Source organism: Melozone crissalis, unplaced genomic scaffold, assembly GCF_028551555.1.
Source record: "Melozone crissalis strain CALT ecotype California unplaced genomic scaffold, PUWL_Pcris_2 ptg000045l_1, whole genome shotgun sequence".
Classification (NCBI taxonomy): Eukaryota; Metazoa; Chordata; class Aves; order Passeriformes; family Passerellidae; genus Melozone; species Melozone crissalis.
This window is the reverse complement of record NW_026535823.1, coordinates 23,665,327-23,692,134: the sequence shown is the minus strand read 5'-3', so window position 1 is coordinate 23,692,134 and position 26,808 is coordinate 23,665,327. Positions and strand designations below refer to the sequence as shown.

The 26,808-nt window shown below is 50.9% G+C and overlaps 1 protein-coding gene across 1 annotated transcript in view; it reads left to right on the top strand.

The window, feature by feature from the left end:
- Positions 1-26,808, top strand: part of ZSWIM5 (zinc finger SWIM-type containing 5) — a 97,765-nt gene that overhangs the window by 57,083 nt on the left and 13,874 nt on the right. The window contains exons 2-6 of the mRNA XM_054285607.1: positions 9,549-9,905; positions 17,688-17,836; positions 18,467-18,617; positions 23,933-24,112; positions 26,337-26,513. Coding sequence (XP_054141582.1) covers positions 9,549-9,905; positions 17,688-17,836; positions 18,467-18,617; positions 23,933-24,112; positions 26,337-26,513 — 1,014 coding nt within the window. The remainder of the gene's footprint in view (positions 1-9,548; positions 9,906-17,687; positions 17,837-18,466; positions 18,618-23,932; positions 24,113-26,336; positions 26,514-26,808) is intronic.

Here is a 26,808-nt window from a genome sequence, read left to right as displayed (position 1 = left end):
GCCCTGGGCCATGTGGAAGAGGCACAAAACATCCACCAGCAGGTTGAGTTGGGCTTGCAGACTGCCACAGCACATGTAGATGCTTTGCCAGGGCTCTCCACTGTCAGAGTTGGCACTTCTCAAATACCCTCAACACTTTCCTTGCATGATGGATAAAAGCTGTGCCACCCTCCTGATGTTACACCTTGTGATGCAAAGTCCTCCAGCCTCTTGCTGGGTGGTTCCTCTTGCTTTGCAATTTATGGATTGGAAGAAAGCTGGAAAAACCATTTATTTCCACACAAAATCAAGGTCTCTGCCTTTCCTTCACCTCACTTTTTGCTGGATGTAGAAATACAGCAGTCAGTCTTCCCAAACTTGATACCACCTCTCACCTCCTCTTCTGGGATGGCTCTGATCAAGGCACTCACCATGGGATGGTGACAAGCCCAGCCACTTGTGTGCCAGCAGGTATTTGGATAACTCTCTGTCCTGGAGTTGAAGTCCTTTTCTTCAGAAATCTACTCAAAGAGTTTCCAAAAATTATTCTGGAATAAAATTTCAACAGAGGAGGCTGATCTGGAATAGCAATTGCTGAATAATTTATTCTGCAATGAGCAGATAATTTCCCTATATGGAGCAGCCCAAATAAGCTCCAGAATTTAAGCTTTATTGCTTTGGGGGCCAGAGAGGGGAGGAAATGGCAAAGTTTTCATGAAGTTACTGAAGTGAGCTAAGCTGTTTAAGTATAATAATATTTCTGCAATATAAAGTGTGTGTCTGTGGTCTCCTTAGTGAAATTATATATATATATATATATATATATATATATGTAAAAAAAAAAAAGGTGAGTTTATTCTAAAGAAAAGTCAGCAGGAGAGGGGAGTCATTCTGCCTTCTCCTGGGGTCTGTTCTCAGCTCCTGAATGGGGAGTTGAGGGCGGAAATGGCAAAATGGTGTCATCTTAGAGCTTTTTCCACTTTGGGGAGGCAGTTTTAATGCAAAGCCATTTTCTGTGTTTAGAAGTGAGGTTCTCAGAAGGAAGTTAATTGACCTTTTCAACAAATGTGTTACTGAGACCATTACCAGAAATGCTGTTGAAATGCTTTGTAAATACAGTGTTCATTTAGCAACACTGCCAGTGACTTAGAAAGTCAGACTTTATGCTCTCTTAAAATGAAAGAGCTATTCTTAGTGGGAAAAGTGTCTTTTTGGGGAAGAATTTGGAGCAGATTTTCGTGTTGAATCTAGGCTGCCTCATTCCCTCGGAAGGCGTCTGAGGGCCAGGAAAATCATAACTAATAACTTCCCTATAAATTGTAGAGCTGCTATTTTAAGGTCTGGTGTCTCAGGGAGGAGCAGGGTGGTGTCCTGCTTCCCTCCATTACTGTGTGGTGCCCTGGTTTGATTCTGATTAAGATAGTCCTGCCCTGCGCAAGACCAAAATGTGGGAAGAAGACAAGTCAGGAGCTTCTCAGGCTTGGTTTTGCTTTTGTTTTTCAATATTGGTAAATTGAATTTGTGTTTTGATTTGAAGATGGCCCACTCCCGAGGCAGCTTTAAATGGTAAAATACGCATTGAATGCAATTTATCTTTGCATGTTTGGAGACGAAATCCAAAGCTGCTCCCCAGCCTCAGGCTAAGTCCTGGAAAAGCGGCCAATTCCAGAGGGAGGTTGTGTCTCAGAAAAGCAGGTCAGCAAGGCGAGCAGATACCTCGAGAGAAAAGGATGTCCATGGCTCTGGATCAACTTCTTGCACAAGCAGAGGGTCCTGAGGAAGGAGCCCATAAACCAGGAGTAACGGGTTAAGGGCTCTGGCACAGGAGGCACTTTGCTTTAAGGGCTGGGATTATGTTTTTGTGGCGCTGAGAGCTCTGTGAATCACCACATTAAAAAGGCGATGAAGGGAAGAGCACTGCTCCCTTTGCTTTTGACTGTGATGAAGTTCAGTGATCCCATCATGGTGACGCTTGCATGAAGGGATAAGAGGCAGGTCCTAATTAGAACCCTTTTATGTGCTAGAAGCCAGCTTCTCAGCTGTTGGAAATCTGGGTGGCTTCATTGAAGTCAGGAGGTGACCCCATCTGAGTCTCGTGTGTGAGTTTTGGCATCTCCCATCAGTTTCCTTGAGGCAGCCGAGGTGGTGACAGCGCGGGGCTGGGTTTGCTTTGTGGCAGCTCCAACTGATGGCACGCATGAGCCCGGAAGCGGCGGCAAAAGTGAATTTCCTCCCTGTGGATATTTTCTTTCATGCGTGAAAACACCCTTGCATCTGCTGAGCAAACACCTGAGCTGTAACAAGGAACCATGTTGCTCCTTGTTCAGGTATAGCCACTTGTAGGCACAGGGAGAAGAGGAGAGGGCTGGATGCTTTGGGGATGGTCACAAAAATGCGTCGCGTTTTCTCCCTTGACTGTAAGGACGCTGCATTCACTGCTTCTGCTTAAAAATGTACTGCACATCTTCACCTTTCTCACATTTCTGGTTTTTGTAAGAAAAGTCTTTATATTCAAGATGCCTATAAGTTAGTTACACTGTAGCAGTAAATAACAGAGACTTGACAGCATTTTGCCACTAGTTATTGCATCACATGTTAACCAAGATGCAGTGAAGTCATCCTCTCTTCAAGCCCTTTCTGTTGCTTCAGAACCATCATTTAGATTGATTGGATCTGACCTGCTAGCAGAGGAATTCAGCTTGCAAGGCTACACCTTAGCAGAGGAAATCAGTCCAAGCTTTAAAACTGGTTGTATTTTTTTCTTTTTTGCCCAAACCGTATGTCTTCAGTGCAAGGGTTGTACATCTGTGTAGATTAAAAACCCATTTGTGGGCAGGTGTTGGAAGATTGTGGAAGGTGATGCTGGAAAGGATGGTCTTGGCTTTGGGGCTGGCAACAAAGACCCAAAAAACCTGATTCTTAAGAATTATATGGGCAATAAAGAGCACTCCAGGCTGGGGAGAAAATGGAGAACATTTTGTAATGCTTTTGGGTAAAATCACAGATTAGGACTGGTTGTCTGGAGCATGGCCTTGGGCCAGCCAAGCCCCTGAGCTGGGTAGGGGGAGGGGAAAAACCTCCATTTCAGGCTCCTAGATAAACAAACACCAGAAATCTCGTAAGGGTAATAATGGAAATCACTGAGAAATTGAGTTAATACAAGGGCATCTGTGTAAGTGAATGCTCGGGACAGGGAAACGGCTTTGTCCTTTAACTCTAGTAATGCTGGAGCAGATGGGAAGCGCGGTGTGCTTCACGCATTAGCTGGCTCGGATAAAGAGCAAGGCATAGGCCGGTCCTCTTGGCTGATTAGAGGTTAACAGGGATAGAAACCAGCGGATTGACTCTTCATTTGCAGGAGGTGTTGTGGGATCAGAGCAGATGGCAGAGAGAGCGTCCCTCCAGCTTACTCAGCTGCTCAGAGGAGCTTACGGCTCCCTCCAGCACAAACAGCCCCGTTCCATCTCCTCTGTTTACAGCTGCAGCTCTTGCTTCTTCCCTGGCCTACCTGGAGAGGTGGTAGAAGAGTATTTCTCCCAAACCTGTGATAGTGGGTGCCTGAGGCCGTAGGTGTGTGTGTGGGGACCCTTGCAGGCATGGTGCATACTCTCCAACTCATCCGTATCCCTTTGTTTCGGCTCCTCCTGCGGCAGCTCAGCTGCGGGCATGGCTCCTTCCTGGGGTGATATTAATGGTCTTTGTTAGCTCTGTGAAAGTGGAGGTGCTTTTCCAGGATAATAATGACTGGGCAAGGACAGGAGCATGGTAGGGACAGGGAGGAGGGCTGCAGGGGGGAATCTTTTAGCAGCAGAATTGTGGCTCTGTGCTGCTGGGGCGGCATCCTCCTGGCCAGCCATCGCCTGTCTCCTTCATCCCTGCCAAAGTCCGTCTCAACAGCAGCACCTTTGCCTGCGGTCACAAAACAGAATAGCTTTGGAGAGGAGGGAGGATGGAAACTCATAGCAGCTCTGCTCATTGACTCGCTGGAAGCCTGGATTCCCTATTTTGCAAGGGAGAAATGGCAATTGATTCAGCCTTACCCTCTTTCTTTCTGTCTGCCAGTGCTCTGAAAAGGCACATTTTATCTGTGTGTGACAACACCTGCCTAGGGTGCCTCTCATTGAGCCGCTGAATCAAAAGAGCAACAAGAAAAGTGGGTTTAATTGCACACATCTTCAGCAGAGTCTTTCTTGCACTGGCAGCACAAAAGGCCAGCCCTGTGCTGGTTGAATGGAGCCCGGGAGGGCTGGGGCACGCCGTACTCTCGTTACTATCGGAGGCAGATGATTCACTTTGCTGGAGCATTGTCATGTGCAAATGAGTTCATGAGCCCATCTCCTTTCCAACTGCAAGGTCAGGGACTGAGCAATTGTCAGCATCAGCCGGCTGGAGGAATTGATCTAGAAGCTGGAAAGCTTCGGGAGATTTTACTAACCTCCGCTTCCCACCGCCTGAGCACACCGACACCTTCCTCCCGTGGGTGTTGTCTACATTACAAATATTGACCGATTTTGAGCTCATGTTTAGAAAGCTGCTGTTTCGAGGCATGGAAATACGACTGAGAATGGCTTATAAATAACACTCGGGTGCGGCAATTATTATTCATTGCTAGTTATGGCTTTCACACACTGGAAAAACAAATGGTTTTTCCACTAGGAGCTGGAGCTGCAGTCCGTTTAATCACTAAAGAGCTTGGAATCACTTTAGTTTAAAATAACTTTCCGCTGTGGTTTGGAAATTTTAAAAAAACATATTTGGGTCACGTTAACCTAGTGTATACAACTTGCTATGAGAATTTCAGTTTACCTCATGTACATCTGCTGAGCCCCATAAATATCCATCTATTCTTTTCCATTTGGTTTCACAGAGCTCCCGCCTGCCTGAAGACAGAGCTCCCCAAACACAAATTTGGAGTGGGGTTAGTCTGGCTAGAGGTGGAGAATCCTGGGAGCTGAGCACAGAGTACAAGAGCAGCGAGCAGCCAAGCTGCCGTCAGCCACAGCCACCCCTCTCTGGCTGTGATGCAAGGGGATGTGGCTGGTGCCTTCAGGAAGCTGCGTGGATGGACTTTCCATCACGTGGCTCCTAACAGAGGCTGCCCAAAATATCAGCCTCAGGTACTGGGAGGTTGCTTGAGGTTTTGACAGCTAGGTGTGGTTGTGAGTTCTTTATGTACATGGTCCAACTGCATCCCACCAGCGGTCCATGCTCATGGCACGGGTGTGGTGCACATTTCCCTCTACTGAGCCATTCCTTGCCCTGCTTCAGAATTATCACAAAGACAGAGAAGAGCCTGTGGAGGAGGCAGAAGAACCACAGTGCCATGAAGAAATGTTCCCCACGTTACCTGTGTGTTATTGGCCGCCATCCTCTCACACAGCAGTGCCAGTGCAGCATCCTCAGCGTTGGGTCCTGCAGGTGGCTGCAGCTCTGTGGTGCTTTCCACCCCTGCAGGACTGTGCCAGCGCTCTGGGGAAGGCGGGCGACTGCCACGCCTTGGAAGGAAGAGCTCATTTTTTCCGAATGGCACAACTTAGCAAATGACAACTGTGACTTCAGCCTGCGCTGCAGTGTGAAATCCGAGGGATGGCTGTGAGCAGCAACTGCCAGAGGGAGCAGAGCTGAGCACTCGAGTTCCCAGCTAGTGTGTAGGTGTGGAGGAGTCCTCCTCTCTCTTGCAAGTGTTGGTGCCACAGTTATGAGAAGGGAAGGGGCTATGCCTGTGTTTTGCTTGCTTATGGGGTTAAAATTTCCATCTGGGCATCTGCCTGTCTCCAGACTCCAGGTATTTCAATATTACCAGCCTAAATGTTTGCTTTATCTTCAGTGATTTGCTGAAGGCCACAAAGCAAGGGGTCTTTGCAGCTGGCTTCATGGTGGTTTGGAGCTGCAGGACAGGCTAGTGGTTTCTCCTGATGGTTGGCATGAGGATATCCGGGTTAAAGATGTCCTGTTGAAAGGCTTTCTGATCTTGCAGTACTGGAAGAGTTTGCACAGCTTCTTTTGGTCAAGTAGGTTTAGAAATCAAAGAATTCACCATCTTGGTTAAAGATGCTTCTGTTGAGGTGTTAATACTGTTGTCCCAATAGCAAAGTCTCCTGCACTGGGATCCCTGCTAAAGGCTTGATCCTTTGTAGCTGTTTGAGAGCCCAGGAATTTTTATTTTATTTTTTGTGGATCCATCCTCCTCCCAGCCTGCAGGGTTTGTCAGCTCTGAAGAGGAGAGTGCTGCCCAGATGACAAATTTGTAAGTCCCACTAATGTGGAACTCACAAACTCCTGGAAAACAATTCTAGGATCTGTTTTAATTTAAATCAGAGGTGCAATGTCCTGTGGCGGTAAAACAAGGAAGGTTCTTGTCCCCATTTAGGTTTTGTCCCCATTTAATGGGTTGGATGGCTGGGATTAGGAAGAGATGAGCTCATCATGCCCTATGTGCCTGTGAACATTCATGGCACCTTTCTGTGCTTTTTCTGGGGCAGTTATGAACACTCAGCTCCTTTCACAACCTTGATCAAAGAGCCATCCACTGGGAAGCTTCTGTGGTAAAAGTAGGAGAGGGTGTTCTGGGGCAGGGGAAAGGTGAAGATCTTGGGACAAAGCTAGACTCTGGAGGGGCATAATGAGTCTGTAGTTACAAAGATGGTATTTAATTATTTATTTTCCATGGTTTTCAAGCCTTGGCACTGTCACTTTGCTGGCAGCAAATCAAACACCAAGTTAGCTTATGTTAAGAACAGAAGATGAAGTCCTAGATAAGCACTGGGCTGTAGGAATATCTTAAATTGAATGCACAGGGAGGACACAGAGGAGAGTATGTCTTTGCTCTCAGTGCTATCCAGACCCTATGTCAGTGATCAGGGCTGTGTTTCTCTCTATTGAAGTGTTGATATCACAGCTCCTAGGATGCTTCTTTCTTCTAGGATGTAAGATGAGCAGAGAGGAGGGTACAGTGACAGCTGTACTTTTCCAGGGCTACCTACAGCTTTTTGGTGATAGCATCAGTGTTCTGTGTGGAGCAGGAATGTGTGCTTCGATGGACTATGAAGTAACCACACCAAAACCTGCCTTTTAGCCACCACTCTTCTCTGGGACTGTGATGCCCATCACTGCTGGGCTCATGTGCTCATCAGCCATGGTGCTGGGGTGCAGACCTGGCTGCAATGTAGTAGCTGCAGTCTGACCTCATGTTAATGTAAATATCCACGAATAATGCCTCTGTTCCTGCCAGCTCATCTCTCTTCCACCCCTCCATGTTTAATTTCTGACTCAACTTTTGATAAATGTTTTGTAGAGTTCCTAGTTTATCCTACAGACCTGCTGTCACCACAGCTAAAATCTAAACCAACACTTGACTTGGGGCTTGAGTGCCAGATGAACTTGGCAGTCGTTGACATAATGGATGGTCCTGTTGGATGTGCAGACCAGATCTGAATTGTGAAGACCAGCTCTTGGAGCAGATGGGAGAGCACAGCTTTTGGGATGCCTGAGAATATCATGAGGAATTTCTGGACAAATATTCTGTCGTGAGAGGCCGGATCAGACCACAGTTGATATATTTGCAGACTCATACCTGTGTGAAACAGATAATTTGGTTAAATGAGTTCCTCCAACCTTACACCAGATAGCCCCAAGTGGGGTCTGGCCCACAGTCGTGTTAAAGTAAGCATTTCAAGGCAGTGTTTATGGCCAGTAATTTGTCCTAGAGTGTTTTATATATGTGTGTGCAGGCATACATATGAGGATATACGTACATACTTGCTCAGGAACGCGGTTTCCAGTCCCTTTAACTTGTTCAAAAAGTAAACTAGGGAGAAACTGGCAGTGAGTCGGAGCCGCCTGCCAAGCATTGCAAACCAGAGAAGTGGTAAAACATAAACACTTCGGAGTTTATCCTCTGGATTTATATAGTTTGGCTGCCAGGGGACGGGCTTGTGTGGAGGGGGAGGCTCGTCAGCCCCTGCCCGTGCTGCTGCCGCGGCGCCGAGCCCAGCACCTCCGCAGCCACACTGCTCCTGCTCCCGTGAGCAGGCAGGGGAGTGCAGGGCTCTGCATCCCTCCCTCCTGCTCTGCTGGCCACATGGGGTGGCTTTTGGGTGATGGCAGCAGAACAGGTCTGCTTTTCCCCCCGCCCCGGCACTAAAGTAAAAGCAGACCTCCTTGACGCTTAATCAGATTTGAATGTGGTTTTTGGCGTGGCTTTAAAGAGACTGGCAGTGAATAGCTGGTTTTGATGCCATTTATTAAAAACCTCTGGTAGAATTTGTCTCCGAAAGCCTTTGTAAGAGCTGGCAAATGCACAAGGGTTTGATGCAGTTAATGTATTTTAATCTTCACCCCCCCACCCCTTCTCCTTTTCTGTCGCTAATTGTAGGGCTCTCAGCTGTCTGCTGCCTTCTCCGAGGGGATGGCAGGCTCTGCAGGGACCTGTACATACACAGGCTTAATAAGGTTGCAGTGGCACGGAGAAAAGTGAGCATCCTCCTCAGGGAGGATGGCTGGGATGGGCACTGTGAGGTGCCAGGTCCCACACCATGTTCTTCTGACAGGGGGACACCAGATTGCCCTGGCTGTGTTAATTAACCTCCTGGTGCAGCCTCACTCTCTTGGAGGAACAAGGCAGATGAGTGTGAGAAACAAGGATATCCCTTTTCCAGGTGGCTGAGCGAGTGCAGAGTGTTGGTGTTGCACCCCCTGAGCAGCTGAATCATGAGGAGGACTCCCTGATGCTCCTCCAAAGTGAGGTTGATAGGCACCCATCAGTCAGTCTTACCTCACTGACTTAGTCCCTCACTTGCTTGGTGCATCCACAATTCTTTGGACCCATGGGACTTTCTGAACCCATTTCATGTTCCTCATGTGTCTGGTACTTCTGGGAGCTTTTTTCACATTTTATGCCTGAAGGCACTGCACCCCCTTTCTGCATGGTAGGAACTGTCAGGAGCACTGTAACATTGGTGTGAACGATTTGTGGAACTCAGGGAGCGGGTTTTCCCCTAGCTGTGGTTTGGGCTGTGCATAGCTCCTGTCCCTGCTCTTTGTTTCCACTGTGTGGAAGAGCTCAGAGCTGTGACCATGCCCTGGAGCACTCTACCTGGTTGAGAGACCAAAGCTGGAATTGCTTTGCATTTAGTTTGTGGATTTTTTTGTCTGCCTCATCAAAGAAAAGCAAACGTGGTCTTTTTCTACCAGCCCTCACTCATGTGAGTTGCAAATTCAGCGAGAGGGAGGCGTGGATGGAAATGACTCCCAGGAGAGAAACAGTCTGAGATACTTAAACAAATGGGAACCGAGCAGCTTTGCTCTTCCCCTGAGGGTTTGGCTGTTAAATAAACTCGCCGAGGAGTCTGGCTGTGTGTGTGTGTTGGTGCAGAAGTGTGTTTGTATACACGGGCTGGGTGTTGCTGGGTGTAAGCCACGGGGATGGGCTGTGCTGGGTGCTGCACTCCTCAGTATATGAGAGAGATACACAGGCAGTCTTGGCTTTCCTTCCTGCCAGAGCTGGCATGGGTGGTTGTGGTCAGAGAGAAGCTAACCTGACCTTTCCCTCTTCTTCTTTCCCTCTCCAGGGTTCCACCTCAGTGGAACAGTAACGGAGCCAGCGACTGCGACAGAACCAGAGATGACCTACAAGGTGGCCATCAGCTTCGACCGCTGCAAAATCACCTCCGTGACGTGCGGCTGTGGGAACAAGGACATTTTTTACTGCGCTCACGTCGTGGCGCTTTCACTGTACAGGATCCGCAAGCCAGACCAGGTCAAACTCCGTCTTCCCATCTCAGAGACCCTTTTCCAGATGAACAGGGACCAGCTCCAGAAGTTTGTTCAGTATTTGATCACAGCACATCACACCGAGGTGCTGCCCACCGCCCAAAAGTTGGCTGATGAGATCCTGTCATCCAACTCTGAGATCAACCAAGTGCACGGTAATTCCTCCCTCCTCACTGTGTGACCCTGGCTCTGTGCTTGGGGCTGGGGTGGTGGTTTTGGTGCCCATGGTGGTGTCCTTCATTTTACATTTGTCTTTGGCTGCACAGAAAGAGCTGTCAGTGTCACACTGATGTTAATGCATGGGTGTTGGGACCACATGGCTGGGGTGTCCCCAGCCTGCCCTCTCCTCTTCTTTATGTGTTTGTCTGTCAAACATGAGCTTCAAAAGGCAGGAAGAGGCAGAGCTGACAGGCTGGTGGTGCACAAGGCACAGCTCAGAGTAGAATGGAGAAGCCGAGGACGTGGTGCTGGGACCCTGTGGAGAGGGAGCTGCAGTGGGGATGTGGCACCTCCAGCACGTGGGGACACAGTGTCAGCCTGAGCCCTGCACTAAGTCAAATGTGGCTGAGCTGGTGGGAGATAAAGCTTTAATCTCCATGGGCGTTAATTTGCCCATAATAAATGAGCACCACTGTTCCTACCTACTGCACAAAGGCAGTGGAGATGTGTCCTGGGGCTTTGTGTTTGGAAAATGCTTTTGACTTCCTCCCCTGAAAATCTGGGGGATAGTGCCCAGCCCAGCCCTGCTCCACTGGCCCAGGATGTGGCCCAGGCTCCTGGGGATCTCCCACAGTGTCTTTTCAAGGAGCCCAGGAGCTGAAGTTGCCCAGGGTCTGCAACAATGAGCAGCTCCCCGCTGTGCCAGTCCCACCAGCTGTAGAGCAGAGATAATAAACACTTATCTGCCACGGAAGGGCGTTGCAGGGATTAACACGTGCCTGTTAAGTGTTCTGAAGATGAAAAGCCCCATATGCAGCCTAAAATACCATCTGAACTAGTTGAATCCACATGTAGAGAAGTAAGGCCGGAAGTTCACCGTCACCATGGGGGTGATGGTAGCTCTGATCTTAGATGTGTTCATCTCTCTCAATCTGGTAGTTCCTGTTCCTACCTTGGGAGAGGCCTTTGTCTCCTCTGCTGGGCCACATGTGCTGCATGGGTGGTTGTGCTCTGACTAACTGGCTTTTGCAGAGGGGCCTTCAATTTTTGGCATTGTGAAAGAACGAGGAGCTGTGATGCTGCAAGGATCTGGTGAGGGCCATTCCCTCTCTGAGCTGATCTGCTGAAGCTGAGGCTGGGCAAGATCCCTTCTTGGCCATTGTTTGAGGCTGCTTTCTCCTAAGCAGATTGAAGTAAAGCTTTTAAGGCTCTGAATATTTATTGTTCTAGAGTCAGCAAAAGGCTGGTGGTTGAGAGTCTTACAAAGATACAGATGTTGGCTCCAGTTCAATATCTGCGTCTTGTTTTTACAAGTGGTTTAAAAAAAAAAAAACAAAGCAAAAATTCTCACTCCCTTCAAACTTGGTGCAAACTTACACACTCCAGTGTGTGATTTTAAACCAACAGAGACATGGTCACCCCACAGAGGGTGGCACCTACCTGACACCCCTGTGGCTGCCCGGCTGGTCACAAGTGAGTAAACACCTCTGCAAGCAGGAGAACAACCTTGTCTCACCCTGGGGAAGGATGCAGGTCAGCCTTCATATGTTGACACGCTCTTAAGGTGATCCATAGCTCATAAATGTTGCTTCCCGTGAAAAGGATGGCTCCAAACCCCTCACATTCAAGTTCATGGTGATGCTGTCCAGGGCTTCGATTCTTGATCCCAGACAATGTTGCAAGTTTTGCCCTCGTGGTCCTGCCAGAAGCACAGCCACAGTGCAACCAACTACACTGCAGACCTGCTTGACCCCAGGGTGAGGAAGGGCTGCAGTCGTGAGGGTCTGTTTGTGGGGGAGGAATTCTGGGGTCTCCAGGTGAAGTGAATCCAAATTTGTCCACCATCTTGCCCTTCCCAGATGTCAGTCATGCATTTGAAGTGGGTCACCGATCCTGGGATTTGTCATTCTTTAAGCTATGCTCTACATAGAGCTTTTTGTGTATTTCTTGACCCTTGGGGTCACACCCCAGCCTTGGGGTTGGGGCCAAGGTGTCTTTTGGCAGGCCAGCCTCTGCAACCCAAACAGAAACCCAGTGTGTGCATCAAACACCTGAAGTTATTACACCCTGGAGCAAGAATGTTCTTTCTAGAAGTCCTTCTTTTTTCCCTGCCCCTCCTTCTTCTGAGGGTGAGTCTGTTGAGCTTTCTATCAGCATCAGGTCTTCCTCACCTGCCTCTGGTCACTCTTTCCTTGTTTCTATGGCGAGTTTGTAGGATTGAGGAGCTGTTCTTGCACCAGGCTGGCTGGGGAATGCCCCTTGTGCAAGGGGGTTGTCTGGTTTTGTAAAATAAGGCTGTCAGGGATGCTCCTTCTCCTGCAGAGCCTGCATGGCAGAGAAAATTACTGTCCATTGTCTGTCGCGCTCAACTCCGGGCACTGGAGCTTTGTTCCTTGCAGGAGTCTGTAGCCGCAGGCTGCGCACCGCGTGCCGATCTTCCCGGCTGCCTTCCTAGAAGGAAATGCAAACTATCCAGTAATGATGGAGGCTTGGAGCGCAGCCAAGGCGCTTGCGTGTTCCCGGAGGATTCAGGCCAAGCAGAGCCTAGGTGTGCCTGCAGCTCTGCTCCCCACTTGACCTCTGCCTGCTGAAGTGGGTCACGTTTCTGCTCCCGTGCCTCGGCTGCGAAGGGCAGCGTGTGCCAGCAAGAGCATCTCCCGTGTCTGGCACCTCCGCGCGTGGCGTCTGGAGTGGCAGCTGGAGGGAGGGCACCGGGGTAGGTTTCAATGCTCCTCCCCAAGGGGACAAAGCCAGCAGTGTGGCTGCCTGGCACAGAGCAAGGCTGCAAGGATTTGTGACTTGTGGCTGCTTGGTCTCTGCTGGTGGGTGGAATGCTGGGGGCAGCCAGAAACTGCAGCTGGAAAGCTTGGATCCAACAGCTGGGACTCCATGGGAATGAGGATCATCTGGTGGTGGCCACATTGGCACCCTGTTCCGTCTGCTCTTCTGAGAGCTTAAAGATGGCACGGTGCCTGTGGGCCCAGATTTGGGGCTTAGAGGTACCCTTCATGCATCACTGATGAATTCTCCCCCTTCCTTGCGTAAAGAGCAGGAGATTTTGGCACACCCCATGTTTGCAGCTCTGTAACTCACCCAGCTTGAGCAGCATGTGGACATGGCAGAGGGTGCTGCTGCCCTGGACTCCAGCCGTCCAGGAGTTGTGGCTGGGGTGGTCTGTCTGGCCCATGGCAATGCCAGTGGATGATGCTGTACCTGTGGTGCTCAGCTGGTGCCATCAAAGGGCTTGGGATGCTCTTCTCAACCAGAAGGGAGAAAAGCCACAAAACCTCTGCTGTTGCAAGGCACAGGGGCAACTCCCTCTGAGGACAAGCCCTGTGAATCACCAAGGGGCCTCCGTGGTCCTGCAGGGTCTTGGGAGCTTCCTTGAAGGACAGGACTTATGGAAAACCATGAATGGGAATGGTCCCTCAGGCTTTGACATGGGAAAAGCAGATCTCCTCATGCAAGAGCGATAAGAAGCCTGCTGCCTCATCCATTCCCTTTTATCCTACATGCAGGATTTTAGCATCACTTTATCAGCTTTTGACCACCTTAAGCTTGCCTTCAGCTCCTGGGCTGATACTGTCCCACCTTGCTTCTTGTGCACAGCGAGTTGGCTGCCAGGTCAGTGTGCAGGAAGTCCCTGCCTGTCCTGTCACACCGAGCCAAGGCTGATGTTTGAGGAGTCCTCGGGCACTCTTTGACTTTCAGGTCATCTCGAGACAGCGTCTGGAGGGCAGCACCAGTAAATCTATTTGAAATTCTGCCTTCCCGCAGGGGAGGAGGAGAAGGTCAGATCTCCAGGACATTCATGTTCCTGTTTGCTGAGCTGTGGTGGATTTAAGGGAAAAAGCACACCTGAGTGCTGGAGAGAAAAGCAGCTCTTCTCCTTGTCTTGCAGAGCAGCTGGGGTTGCCAAATGACTCCAGAGCACGAGTGGTTCTTGACAAGCAGCTTCCAAAGTTGGCTGCACCAGGTACTGGTACCAGCTGGACCACATTGCTCCTGTCCACCATGCTGGGAGCCAGTCTGGATTCCCTTGTCCCGATGCTGTCGGGTGTATGTGAATCTTCAGGCTGCCCTGGCAGCTCCCTCTGACTTGCCTCCACTTGAAAATGAACTGGGAGTCTTGGCAGAGCTGGATTCCTTGCTTTGCTGCTATTTTTAATCCCTTGTTAGAGTTCATTTCCTTTCTGGTGCCTGGTTATTTTCTCTTCAAGGTTTTCTGCCGTTTGCTTATTTGTCCATGTCCTCCCCACCCCCCGCCCTGAGCTGATCCTTCACATCTGTTTTCTCTCTGGACGCCGAGAGGAGCCTGGAGGCATTCAGCAACACCACCATGTGCAGTCATGAGATGGCCCTTGTGAATGGCCACCACGACAGCCAGCCCTGCTCCAGGCACCACTGACCCCGGGGCTGGCACGGCCAGGCCCCAGAGCACTGATGGGTGCTGGGCACAGTCGGGTGAAATGACCATAAGGGAGATGCTGGAGCAGCCACCCTTATCACTGGGTGGCTTTTAGCATCACTTTATCGGCTCCAGGTACTGGTTAAAAATTATAATCTTGCCTTTTTCTTTGTATCACCTATCCTGCTTCACGTCAAATGTTCTGGGAGTGCTTTCCACACTACTCAGCTGATGTATCTCCCCTTCTTGGGTTCAGGAGCTTGGGTTTGGGATGTGACAGTGCTTTGGCATGACCCACAGGATCCTACTGCCTCCTCAGCCCTGGAAACCTGCAGCTTCCCAGTCCAGGAGCCCCTTTTGTTTTCTTCATGTTGGGCAGCTAATTTCTGAGCAAGGAGTTGAATTTTCCATGCCTGACTTCACTCTGTTTTCTAATTTGTAGATTTTTCCAGTCCTTTTTCCTCAGTCATTGTATTTGCCAAGTCTCACTTGGCTGTCAAACAGTTAAACCCCCGAGCTCCCAGTGAGGGGGGAGCCCAGCTCGGGGTGTGATGGATTGCATTTTTATCTCAGTTTCTACAGCCAGTGTAAACGGGCTGGTGAAACACTCTTTCCACTCAAGATGTGCAATGGTGTTTCCTTAAATCTGAATCCGGCAGGACCAGGATCCAGCACATCTGAAACAGGGCTCTTTGGAGCACGAATGCTGCTATATGAGAAATGTGTTATGCAGGCACCGGGCTGTTTTACATGCCGTTCCCAGCTCCTTTGGAGCCGAGACATGGAATCACTCATCAGCTGCGTCACGGCGTGCCGCTGCTGAAGCCCCCACGGTGTGAACGTTGGCAAGGGGAAGTGGACAAATCCTGCCATTAATATTTAAACCCAGCACAAATCCCGTTGTTTGCTCTTAAATGTTTATCCAGCTCCCCAGCGTAATTGGGCAGCCCGTTATCTGCCGGGTTGTGCTGCACGTGTGGGAATTCGCTATTACAGCCCTCTCTCTGAATCTTTTATAGGAGAGAAAAATACATTTACAAGCAAATTCAGGCTTTATTTGGAGGCGCGGGAGGCGCGTTGCTAATTTGGCTGCGGCCCGAACCCCAACGTGCGAAGTGCTCAATGTGTTGCGTGGGAGGAGGAGGTTTTATTTAGCTGCGCGCTCCCTTCCTCGCTGCTCGGGCTTTCCGTTGCTAACGCTACGTGTGAGCAGCAGGCACGGCGGGGTAGCCCCGGGAACCCCCAAAGAACGAACCTACTTTTTACATTTTGTGACCTCCTCCTTAATCTGTCACAGCGGCCACGGCCGTGGTGAGGGATGAGGGATGAGCTGAGCTTCGGTGGGATGGGTCAGCCCAGGTGACCGTGCCCTCCTGTCCCTGCAGACAGACAGGTGACCCTGTAGAGGCAGTGGAGGCTGCTCTGGATGGCTGCAGCAGGCAGGATGGTGGGGAGGAGGATATTAAGAGTGCAAGCGTCTGGGATACCTAGCGAAGGGGCCGGATAAGCGCTCATGGTAGACAGATTAGTCATCGGTTCCTGATAGGGGATAATCACCGGCTTGTCTGCTCTTTATCTGCGAGATAAGGATGAGGCTGGGGGAGGGAAGGAAAAGGCACAGAAAAGCTCAGGGGGCTGGCATGGACTGCCCCTGTCCCTGGCTGTGATTGTCCCTCGGGACTCTGAGCTGACTCTGGTGGTACACTGAGCAGGACTCGCCCTCTGAGGGCTCAGGGTTTAACTGCTTCTCCAGGGGAGTGGGATCAGGATCAGGGCATATGTGGCAAAAGGCCTCGTGCTCATCCAGGAACTGTGATTTCCTTTCTGCCGCTCCAGCTCTCATCCCAATTATGTGGTTGTGTCAACTATAAATTATTCTGCAGAGGGAGCAGCAGCATCCTGTCCCTTCAGCATGCCTAGAGCTTGCTGGAACTTCTCTCAGGCAGTGACTATTAGCAGAAATTAAAGTAATTTTGTAAAGGACATTAAATACAAAAAACTGTATCTTAGCGGGTCAGGAGTGTCCTCAGCCTGCTGGAGGAGCAGAATCCCTGAGGTTGATGTTGTCTTGCTTACAAGCCAGGAAGAGACACTTGCCCTGCTGAGCAGGCATCCTGGAGCACAATTTTCATGAATTGTATTTGAGCTCCTGGTTCAGCAATGCACAAGGCTGGGGTGTGCACAGCATCCCAGGCTGTCTCTGTAGGAAAGTGATGTCTGCTCCCCAACCAGATCCCAGTTTTGGAAAAGACATCATGAAGATTCAATTGGGAATGTGTCAGCTACAGCATCCCATGGCTCCTCATGCAGCACCTTGCTCTTCCTATGCTGACCCTCTTCCTCTCTTGAGAGGGAGATAGGAGAAGCAGACCAAAGTGGAGGGGATCATCCTCCAGCTGCAGCAGTCCCTCCTTGGTACTGGTTTTCCCTAAGGAGTTTCTGTAGAGCAGGACCCAAAAGCAGACAGCTGAAAATTCAACTTTCTGTTCCCTTTTGTGCTCTTGGCTGCTCACTGGAGTTGTACTACTGCCTGTCCTGTGAGCCCTGGAACCCATGGCTGGGATGTAGGATAATGTTTAGGCAAGAAAATGGGAATCGAAAGGGCAAGGCGAGGGAAGTTTGATCCAACTTGTTTAAATCAATTGTGGGTTTTCTTTCTTTCTTTTGTTCTCTGGAAGATGAAATGCAGCGTGTGAACGCATATGTGTGCCCGCCAAAGGCCCTGCTCTGGTCACAGTTTGCTCTTTGAAGGGTTATTGATCCTTTGTTCTTTCCCACAGAGGGTCTCTCTCAGGCAGGTACACTGACACCCGGGAACTTGTCCCCTGTCCTAAAGCAAGTGAGGGGCAGGACCAGATGTTTAACCCAGGGCTCTGGAGCCCAAGTGCAGTAGTACCTTTGTTAGACTGTTCCAGACATGGGGAAGGGCTTGCAGGAATTGGAGCTTTACTGATGCTTTAACAAACCGGCCATGTGGAGCAGGAGCACTGGGCACTCCCTGGAGCTGCAGAGCGCTGCAGGCTCTGCAGCTGTGCTGCCTGCACTCATGGGGCCATGGAGGAAGGCAGGTCCCTGGTTTTCCTCAGCCTCATTTCACGTGGAGTGCAGAGGGTGAGGGGCCATGCAAGCATTAGCCCTGTGGTCAGGATATCCTTCCTGATGGCTGCTGCCAGTACTGTGTTAGGACAGCACAGTGCTGCCACTTGGGCTCACTGCTGAGGAATCAAGTTGGTTTTCTGTCACCTGAGCTGATAAAGTAAAGGTGGGTTCCTAATAAAACAGAGGTAGGTGCACTCCTTGCTAGTGGGACTGCTGACCCTGCTGCCATAAACATGGTTGTCTCTCTTCTTTCTCCCCCCCATCCTCTCAGGCGCTCCTGACCCCACTGCTGGGGCCAGCATCGATGACGAGAACTGCTGGCACTTGGACGAGGAGCAGGTCCGAGAGCAGGTGAAGCTGTTCCTATCTCAGGGAGGGTACTACGGCTCGGGGAAGCAGCTCAACTCCATGTTTGCCAAGGTGAGGAGCCGGCTGCTCTCTCCCATCTCTGCTCAGCATGTCATGTAGCTGGCACTCGCTGGCTGCCCTGGCAGGGTGCCCATCACAGCTGGGAATCTCTGCTCCAGTGCCTTCTCGCCCTGTCGCAGAGCAGGCAGTTGTAATCCAGGCTCTGGGTCAGGCCTGGATTGTCTCACCTGCTGTTCTGGCAGGTCCTTTCCTCCCATGGATACCATGATCCCTGTGCAAGGAAGGGCATTCCCTCATCTCCCCTTCAGCGCAGTGGGGAAAAAACCAACCCTGCAAAGCCTACCAAGACCATGGGAAGGTGGAACCATAACCCACCGATCTCACCACCCTTCTTTGCAGAAGGGCTTTGCTTTCATGTTCTTAATCTCAGTCTCCTTCACAGCCTGGCTGTGGCTGCTACTCAACCGGGCTCCAGTCAGCCTCATCACAGCCATTGCATGAGGGTTATAATGTGTGACTGTCCATTATACACACACACATATATAAGTATGTATGTATTTACATATAGTCTGAACCCTCAGGCTGAGGAAGCTGTGGGTTGCCAGCCAGGTGAATGTGTCTTAAGCACCTTTGTGGGGCCATGGTTTGTCTAACCCAAGGCTTTCTCTTTGTCCTTCCCAGGTCCGGGAGATGCTGCGCATGAGGGACTCCAATGGCGCCAGGATGCTGACGTTGATTACAGAGCAGTTCATGGCTGATCCTCGGCTCTCCCTCTGGAGGCAGCAGGGGACAGGCATAACAGAGAAGTGCCGGCAGCTCTGGGATGAGCTGGGTAAGGGTCACTGCCTTGCAGAGAGGAGCAGAGTTACCTGTCTGCTGGCCCAATGGGCATCATTACAGAGGCTTTGTGGGGCTCTGTTTTGGGAACGGAGACCTTGAGACATGCCAGGATCTTACTGCATTCCCTGCTGGGGAATCACTGTGATAGCTGGATCAGGCCCAAACCACACAGTTCAAAACCTTAAACCTGCCCCTAAGGATCAAGGATGATAGCTGTGCAGTGTGTTGCTGGTCCTGTGCTTCCAGCAGGCTGGTATTTGGTGAGCTGCCGCAAAGCCTTTGTGAGGGAGGACACAGGGCTGGTGAGCCCCAGGGGCTGGATGTAGCCTGGATGTGGAAGTTCTGTTCCTGGGGGAACCTTGATCCAGAGAGGGGAAGGTGGGTTCTCAAGTCTCATCACATCTAACAGATTCTGCCTGCTCTGGTGCACGTTTCCAGGGTGAGGGGGGCAGGATGGGCAGCACAGAGCCTGGCTGTGAGGGAAGTGCAGTTCTGGGTAATTCTAGCTAAGCACCTTAGACACCAGCTCAGCTGGCTGACACTGTAATATCATTAGAATAAAACATTTAGATGACGTGGGCTTGGGGAGTAGGGTTGTGTGGCGGAGTTAACCCTGCAGTTCTGTGCTCTCCTGGATATATGGGATCTTGGGTGAATAGTTTGACTTGAGCCATAGTTTGATGAGTGAGTTTGAGCTCCTCTGCAGCCTGCTGGTAGGAGATACTGTGCCAAGGGCAGGGGCGGATGGGCTGGCACCAAAGGGATATGGTAGAACTGGAAGAAGGATTAGGATGGTCTGGGATCTGGAACATCTGAAACTGCAGCTGGAAATCACAAACCCACCTACCAAGTGCCCAACAAATGCAAACAGAAATGAGGCTGGGAACCCTGGCCAAACTATGCAGACAAGATCTGGGCAGGATGGGATGTCTTGTTTCTGTATGAAGTTTCCTGGATGGAAATAACCACACCAGCTCTGGAGAGCTCATCTGTGCTTGCTTGCCAAGAAGATATTTCCAGGATTTTGGGATGCTGCAGCTAGACAATTGGATATGCAAGGAGCCCGGAGAGGTGGCCAAGTCCACCAAGCCAGAATTTCCACATGGAAGAAAGCAAGCACACTGGTGATATATGAATGGATGGGTGTGTGGGCAGGCCTGGACGCAGGAAGCAATTTGCTTAAAATTACAGATTATTTGGCCAGATTTCCAAGCTGCTATCCAAGCGAGAGCCCTCCCTCCCTTCCTGCCCAGGAGAGGCGAGGGTGGTTGGGTTTCAGTCCTGGCTTAACCGTACAAGGACCAGGTTGGTGCACGCAGGTTTGGTCGGCAGAGTGGGAGGAGGTGGCAGCACGATCCCGTTGGCAGATGGCAGAGTGGCTGGGGAATGTCAGGGCCCTTCCAGTGCTGGATCAACACGACAGCAGGGGAAGCGTGGTGCCAGCCAACACACGTCAGAGCAGCTCGCCTGGCAGAGGCGCATCACACGTGAGGGTCTGGGCATCTCCATGCTGAAGAGAAGCTCCTGTAGAGGACACGGTGATGTTCCAAGAAGCAACTCCAGAATGGGCATGGACTGTACTCAAAGCAGGGATTATTCCTTCATTTTACAGAAGCCTTTTGCATTTGGCCTTGTGCAGTGTTTACTGTTGGAGCAGAGCATATCTCTGAAGGAGGTGTGGAGGCACAGAGACCAGAGTTGCGCAGAGTTGGAGGTGTTCACCAGTAACAAACATCAGGAATGCAGAGCAGTGTCCTAAACCATCCCTGGGTGGGTAACAGTAGCCAGGGCACATGGGGCAGTGGAAGCACCACATCCCACTGCCTGTGGGTTGTGGATGCCAAAGCTGCCAGTATTACCATTACTGCTGAAGGGAGGGACGAGGAGCCTGTTGCCAGCTGCCACGGGAAGCCCTGGCACAGACCACAATCCTCCACCACTTAGAAGCAAAAAAAGGGCCTCTTGGAAATTATTTTGGGCACGTGTTTAATAATTAATCATCGATTTTAGCAAAGACTGCATCACAGACTTGCGTGGGATTGGAAGAAGATCAGCCTTAAAGAAGATTGTGGATTTATGCTGGGGAAAATGTAAAGGATTTTGCAGGATTTCAGAGTTATAAAAAAAAAAAAAAAAAAGGAAATGAAAATAAAAACGGGATGGTTTGCTTGTGCTTGTGCTGCCAACTGAACCTCTATTGCCCCGTCTGCTGGGGAGCCAGAGGAAGGACCTGCTGGTTGGAGAGCTCAGCAGCGTGGGAGTATTTGCCCTGGCGCATTAGTACTTACGATTAAAGCCTAATTACGAAAAATAGACGAAAAACCAGCTGAAGTGCAGCCTGACCTTAATCTGCCTGGAGACGGGTTTATTTATCTCGGCCACTTGTTTACAGTGGGGAATTTCAGCAGATTAAGCCGGGGAGCGACCCTGTGGGAAACGGGAGAATTTCTTTGATGGTTGGGAAACTTGGGCGCGGGATCGGAGCGCCTGTCTGCTCTGGGGCCTGCAGCCAGGACCACTGGGCTGGGAAGGCTCTGACCCACCCTGTCCCTGCACCCAGCCCCGTCATCAAAAAGCATTTTTGTTTAGAGGCTTAGCTTAATCGTGATCTGCCGCTTTGTTCCCCACTTAACCTCCTGCTATCAGAAAGTTCAGATGAAGGTTTCTGCAGCATGTGAAGAGACATGGAGTCTGACCTGGTGTGGCATTTCGGCTCAGGACAGGAGTCACTTGTGCTGTCAGCTGATGTCACTTGACCACAGGGCTCAGAAAACCACTCCGTTATATCTCCCAGATAATTATCATGACTGAGACAGATGCAAATCTCACTTCCCTCCTAGTTCCCACCTCCCCACCACATCGTTCTTTCTGCAGGAGAGCCCAGGGGCATAATGTTTTGGCATGCAAAGGATGCCTCAGAGGGCTCTCAAAAATAGGCAGCAAAGTCATGAGGCTTCCGAGGAACGCATATTAGCAGAGCTGTGGGAGCCAAAAATCCAGCGGGTGCATCCCATTCCTGGGGGCGGTGAAGCTGGAGCACCAAGCCTTGTTACTGCCTGTCAGCCAAGATCTGTGCACCCTCAGAGGCGTGAGTTGAAACTGCCCGAGGCTGCTTTTGACACAAACACCCCCGAGGTGGGCGAAGAGCAGTGAGAGCAGTGACAACAGGCGGGAGCACTGGTGGGAAGGGAATGCCCGACACCCAGAGTCGAGCGCAGGTTTTATCTCATGGCCACCCGAGGAGGTGGGAAGTTCTATCCCCTTCCTTAAGGAAGATTCATTTTCTGGAGCTGAGACCTGATTTTTATAAAGATGCCATGTCTGGGTATCCCCCATGGAGCCTGCAAGAGCCTGTGAGTGAGTGACATAGATCTACCCTGGTAAGGATGGGCCCCCAGGGAGGTACCTCTTTTACACGTTAATTAATTGCTGATGTTGCAGCTCAAAAATCTTAATCCCCCCTGTTTCATTAGAAAAAAGTGAGGTGTTGGTGGGCTTTCCTGGAGGCAGAGATTGAGCTGAACTGGGCAAGGGCTGCTTTGGACATTTGCTGGTGCTCGTGCCTGCAATTGCTTTTCCCGTGCCCATTCCTGGATGTGATGCTGCTGCCACCATCTGCGTTGTGACACGGTGACGTCTGTCCTGCCCAGCCAGGCAGCTCCAAGGAGCCAGACAGGCACAGCCTCCACGCCTTACTAATGATTTGAACCAGACATGTCCACAAGTTCCAGCTGGCAAAGGATTGGTCAGGGGCCATGCACCCCAGAAGCACCACCAAAGCTCAGCTGTAATGCAGAGGAGCAGAGATGCACCAGAGTGGAGCCAGGGCCAGGACATCGCTGCTCAGCCTGGGTTTGCCTCATGTTGTCTGGCAGAGGGACTGGCTGCTCTGGCTCCTGTTGGATCTGCAGCCTTGCTTGGGGCTGTTTGACTCAATGGCAGGGCTGGGGAGCTGCTGCTCCAAACACAGCCAGCGAGGGAGGTGGTTGGGGCTTGTGGAGGAATCTCCTTGTTGTGCAGTGGAGGCATGTTGGGTGATGTTGTGCTGCTGGCTGTCACTTTGGGATGGGAACTTTGGCTCTGGGAGTGATGGAGAGGCGAGGGACAGCAGGGAGAAGGAAGGTGCTCCAGGGCTCTGCTGAGCCCGTGGAGGAGAGGCAGGGAGGGTGTTTCTGCAGGAAGCTGAGCTGTTCCACGTGTGTGACAGGATTTGACATGGACAGAGAGAGAAGCAGCAGGAGCTGCTCAGCCTGAGGGGATCCCTGGGGATACCTCATATTGCAGCTGTGTCAGCCTACAGCCATCCCACTCTGCAGGGAAGCACAAGGGAGGGGACATGCTACATCCTGGCAGCTATGCAGGGAAATTTGGGTAGAAATGGAGTTAGCTAAAGAAAAACCAACGGGTTTACACTTACTCAGGTTGCTGTAGCCCTTATCGGAGCAGTGAGTGACTCGGAATAGTCTGCAAGGCTCAGTTAGCAGCACCAGCATCAGCCCTGTTTTATGAAAGGATGAGCTGGATCTTAATGGTGACAGATGTCCTTGGTTCTGGTTTTGTCTCTCACACAGCAGACAGCATCACCAGCATCATGTGAGGTCCCATGGTTGACCCAGAGGGTGTCAGTGTGGGTGTCCTGCTGGTGAGCAGCTTGACTTGTGGGATCCAAAGGGCTTGCATCAGGGAGGGCTCTTGTCTGCAAGACATCAGGCCAAGCTCCAGGTTCCTCTGCTGGTTCCTCTGCAGGCTTGGGGCTAGTAGGGATTGAAAAAGAAAAAAAAAAAAAGAAAGAAAATACACCAAATCTCCTTTTTAAATAGTTGAATGCAAATGGCCTGAAGAACAATAGCAGATGAAATAGCATTCAGAGCGGGTTTTAAAGCGCTTGGAACGTGGGTAGGATCAAAATCAGGTTAGTCTTTGGAGATGCAGACTCTGCAGCTTGCCAGGGTGTTTTTAAGCATGCTTTGATGTGTAGTTCAAACACTAGATTTGTCCTGGCAGACAGAAGCACTCACAAATTCATACACAGCCGCTCTCTCCTTCCCCCCTCCCCACTGTCCCCCATCTCATGAGATTATAATTTAGCTTCATTACGAAGGAGTTTTACTTTGTCCTGGTTTCAGCTGGGATAGAGTTAATTTCCTCCTAATTTAGAAGCTGTGTAAATCCCCCTCCTGGGTCTCTGCATTATGCTGAAATGAGTTTACAAACCTCGATGGAACCTCGCAGGCTCTCGGGGCGGCCGGAGAGCTTTGCCCCGCACGCATGGCGGTGGCACCTCCGTGATTTCTTGGCTTTGTTTAGGGGCCCTGTGGGTGTGTGTGGTGTTAAACCCACACTGCAAGCTGGAAGAGAAATCCTCCTGGCTCCGGCAGCTGCGCAAGTGGGGTGAGATGGACGTCTGTCCCCTGGAAGATGGCAATTATGGTAACGAGCTTCCCAACATCACTAACGCGCTTACGCAGAGCTCCGGTCACAGCCAAGGTGAGTCTGGGCAGGGAGTGGAAATCCAGCTGACAGCCACAGGGGTTGGGTCCAGGTCAGAACTCACCCCAAAGCTGAGAGAACTCTCTTCAGCTGCTGGTTATGTTTCTGCAAGTCATAGGAGTACAAAATATTTGTCTTCACAGCCTCTGGTTTATATATAAATGTTTGCTTCTTTGCTACAGGGTAAAGTTGCCCGTGTTTTGAGTTTAGGGACTGTTCTAAAGCAGTTTGATTTTGAGGGAGTTTAGTGTGGGTTTGGGCATGGGGTAATATAGGAAAACAGTGCTGCTTGCCACAGAGCAGAGCTGAGCTCAAGAGTCCTGGCTGTGAGAGTGAGGAGCTGGAGATGGTGCAGAGCCCATTTCCCTGCCCTTAAGCCTCACTTAAAGGCTGTGATTCAGGTGGTAGGGAAGTCATTAGCCAGGAATGTTAACGCAGTTCAAGTGCAGAGCACAGACAGAGCGATGTAGTTAAGGGGTTGTTCCTTAGTGCTAAAATAGTTTCTCAACCGCTGACAAAGCATTTGATCCCTTTAAGTTTAAGCACTCTTTCTCCTTCCTTTTGCCTGAAGTAGACTTTAATTGAAAGTTATTGCTCTTCACATGCCTCTGTCTGCTGCACTGGATTGCTCTTCGGTGTATTATGTGTGGCCAAAGTGGGTGGAGGAGAGGGGGACAGCAGCCATGCCACAGGGGAAACTTCATTATTCAGGGTGGGGTTGGTCCTGCAGCAGCAGTTTGGGAGCGTGGCTGTCCTGCCAACCAGCCAGGACCACATACCCAGCCTCCCTATGCTCTTCCTCAGGGAGCAGCTTAATTTAAACCTGGCCTTGCTCCATGTCCTGCATCAGTCCCAGGACTACCCCCCGATGTTCCCAGCTCTCCCAAGGATTTGCTCTGGCATTTGGGGAAGGTTGCTAGGGCTGAACAGGTCATTTGTTTTAGACCTTCAGGGAGTTCCCAAAGCACATGCCAGGGATGTCTCCTTCTCTTGTCCCTGGGCTCCTGCCTCTCCACTAAGGGGACTGAAAGCAGCCCAGATCCTGGAGGTGTCCTGGGGTTCATGTTTGTGCATATGCAAATACTGCTCCAGATTGTTGACAGCCTCTTTTATTACTGAAGAACAGCTGATTCTTGAAATCCTTCCTGGTAAAGTGAGCAGCCTTGGTTCTCAACATACAAACACCTGTTTAATTTCTCTCCACCTCAGGGTGCCTGCAGCATTCCGGCTAATTGCTTGTTGCCATCGTTTCCAGAGCATGTTTACCCAGCCTCCCTGGATCAGCTTTGAACAGTGCCTTTTGTTTTCCACCCTTGAATGCCTTTAGCTCAGCCCCTCTTGTGGGTTGCAGGACCTAACATGGAACGTTGCACCCCCTTTGGGGCTTCCCGTTTTGCAGCCTGCCAGCTGTGTTTGGCCTTCATGATCCAGTGTGGCTGGAGTGATAGTGGGATTGCTCCAGACAGGTTTTTTGCTCTTATCAAACCATTTGTCTTGATTGGTCTGGATGGGGTGAAATGCTAATCCAGCATTTGGTAGTTTCAGAAAGGCCCGTGAAGTTACAGAGCAGCTCTGAAGAGGAGCAGATATCCGGTGCAGGGCAGCAGTGGGGTTTCAGATGATGCTGTCTCCTCCCTTCCAGCCCTCTCACATGGCCCACAGAGGCTGCTGGGGATGGTGGGTTCCCCCAGTCACTGGGAGGCAGCTGAGACACCCTCGTGTGGTTCCCTTCGTGGCTTCATGTGCTGCTAATCTAAGAAGCTGCAGTTCAGTGCAGCTGAGACTGTGTTGGAGCAGAGGAGGAGAGCTCATGGTGCTTGCAGGGCAGTAATGCTGAGGAAGCCCAGTCCTGACCCAGGGGCAGCTGCCTGCATGCTCAGTGTCACAGGGGCGGGAGCACACTGCCAGGTTTCAAGGCATCAGCCTGGTGTGTGACAGTGGATTGTGGTCACAGAGCAAATGGGTGGGTGGTGCTTGGCTCTTTTCTCACCTCTCTGACCAAGTCAGCTATTCTAGCAAGTTACTTAGCAATGCTGCCTGAGGAGACATTAGTCAGCAGAGGTATCCAAAGCCAGAGCCCATGTCCCTCCCAGAAACTACTGGGGTGAGACCAGGTTTTGCTGTCATTGTAAAGGCAGAGCTGTGCCCAGGGAGGTCGTGTCTGGGAGGAGGAGCAGGCTGCCCTTGCCCCAGCAGGACACTGATGTTTTTCCCTTTGCAGACTCCCTGGCCAGGCCCAGACGGACGGTGTTCACGCGGGCCATCGAGGGCTGTGACCTGCACTGGCAGGACAGCCACCTGCAGCGCATCATCAGCAGCGACTTCTACGTGTCCCCCTCCTACCAGCGGGAGGGGGAGAGCCTCCTCTTCAACTCCCAGGGACAGCCCCTGTGGCTGGGTGAGCATCCAAAGCAGAGCCCCTCTCATGGCCTGTGTGGGTTGGGTTTCTAGTGGAGAGGAGTCGCCTGAGGCTGCCTGGGGTCCTTGCAATTCCTGCATCCTAGAATGAAATTGCTACCCTGGCCCTTAGCCTGAGGAGTGGGGGGAGCAGAAGAATTCAGTGCCCACCCACTCTCCACATATTTACAGTCTGGCCTTCTCTTGGGCAGTTTGGACCAAGCTCATCATGTCCCTTTTCATCCTGCCAGTGTTTAGCTGTTCCCAGAGCAACCCCTCACTGTTTCCAGTACAGG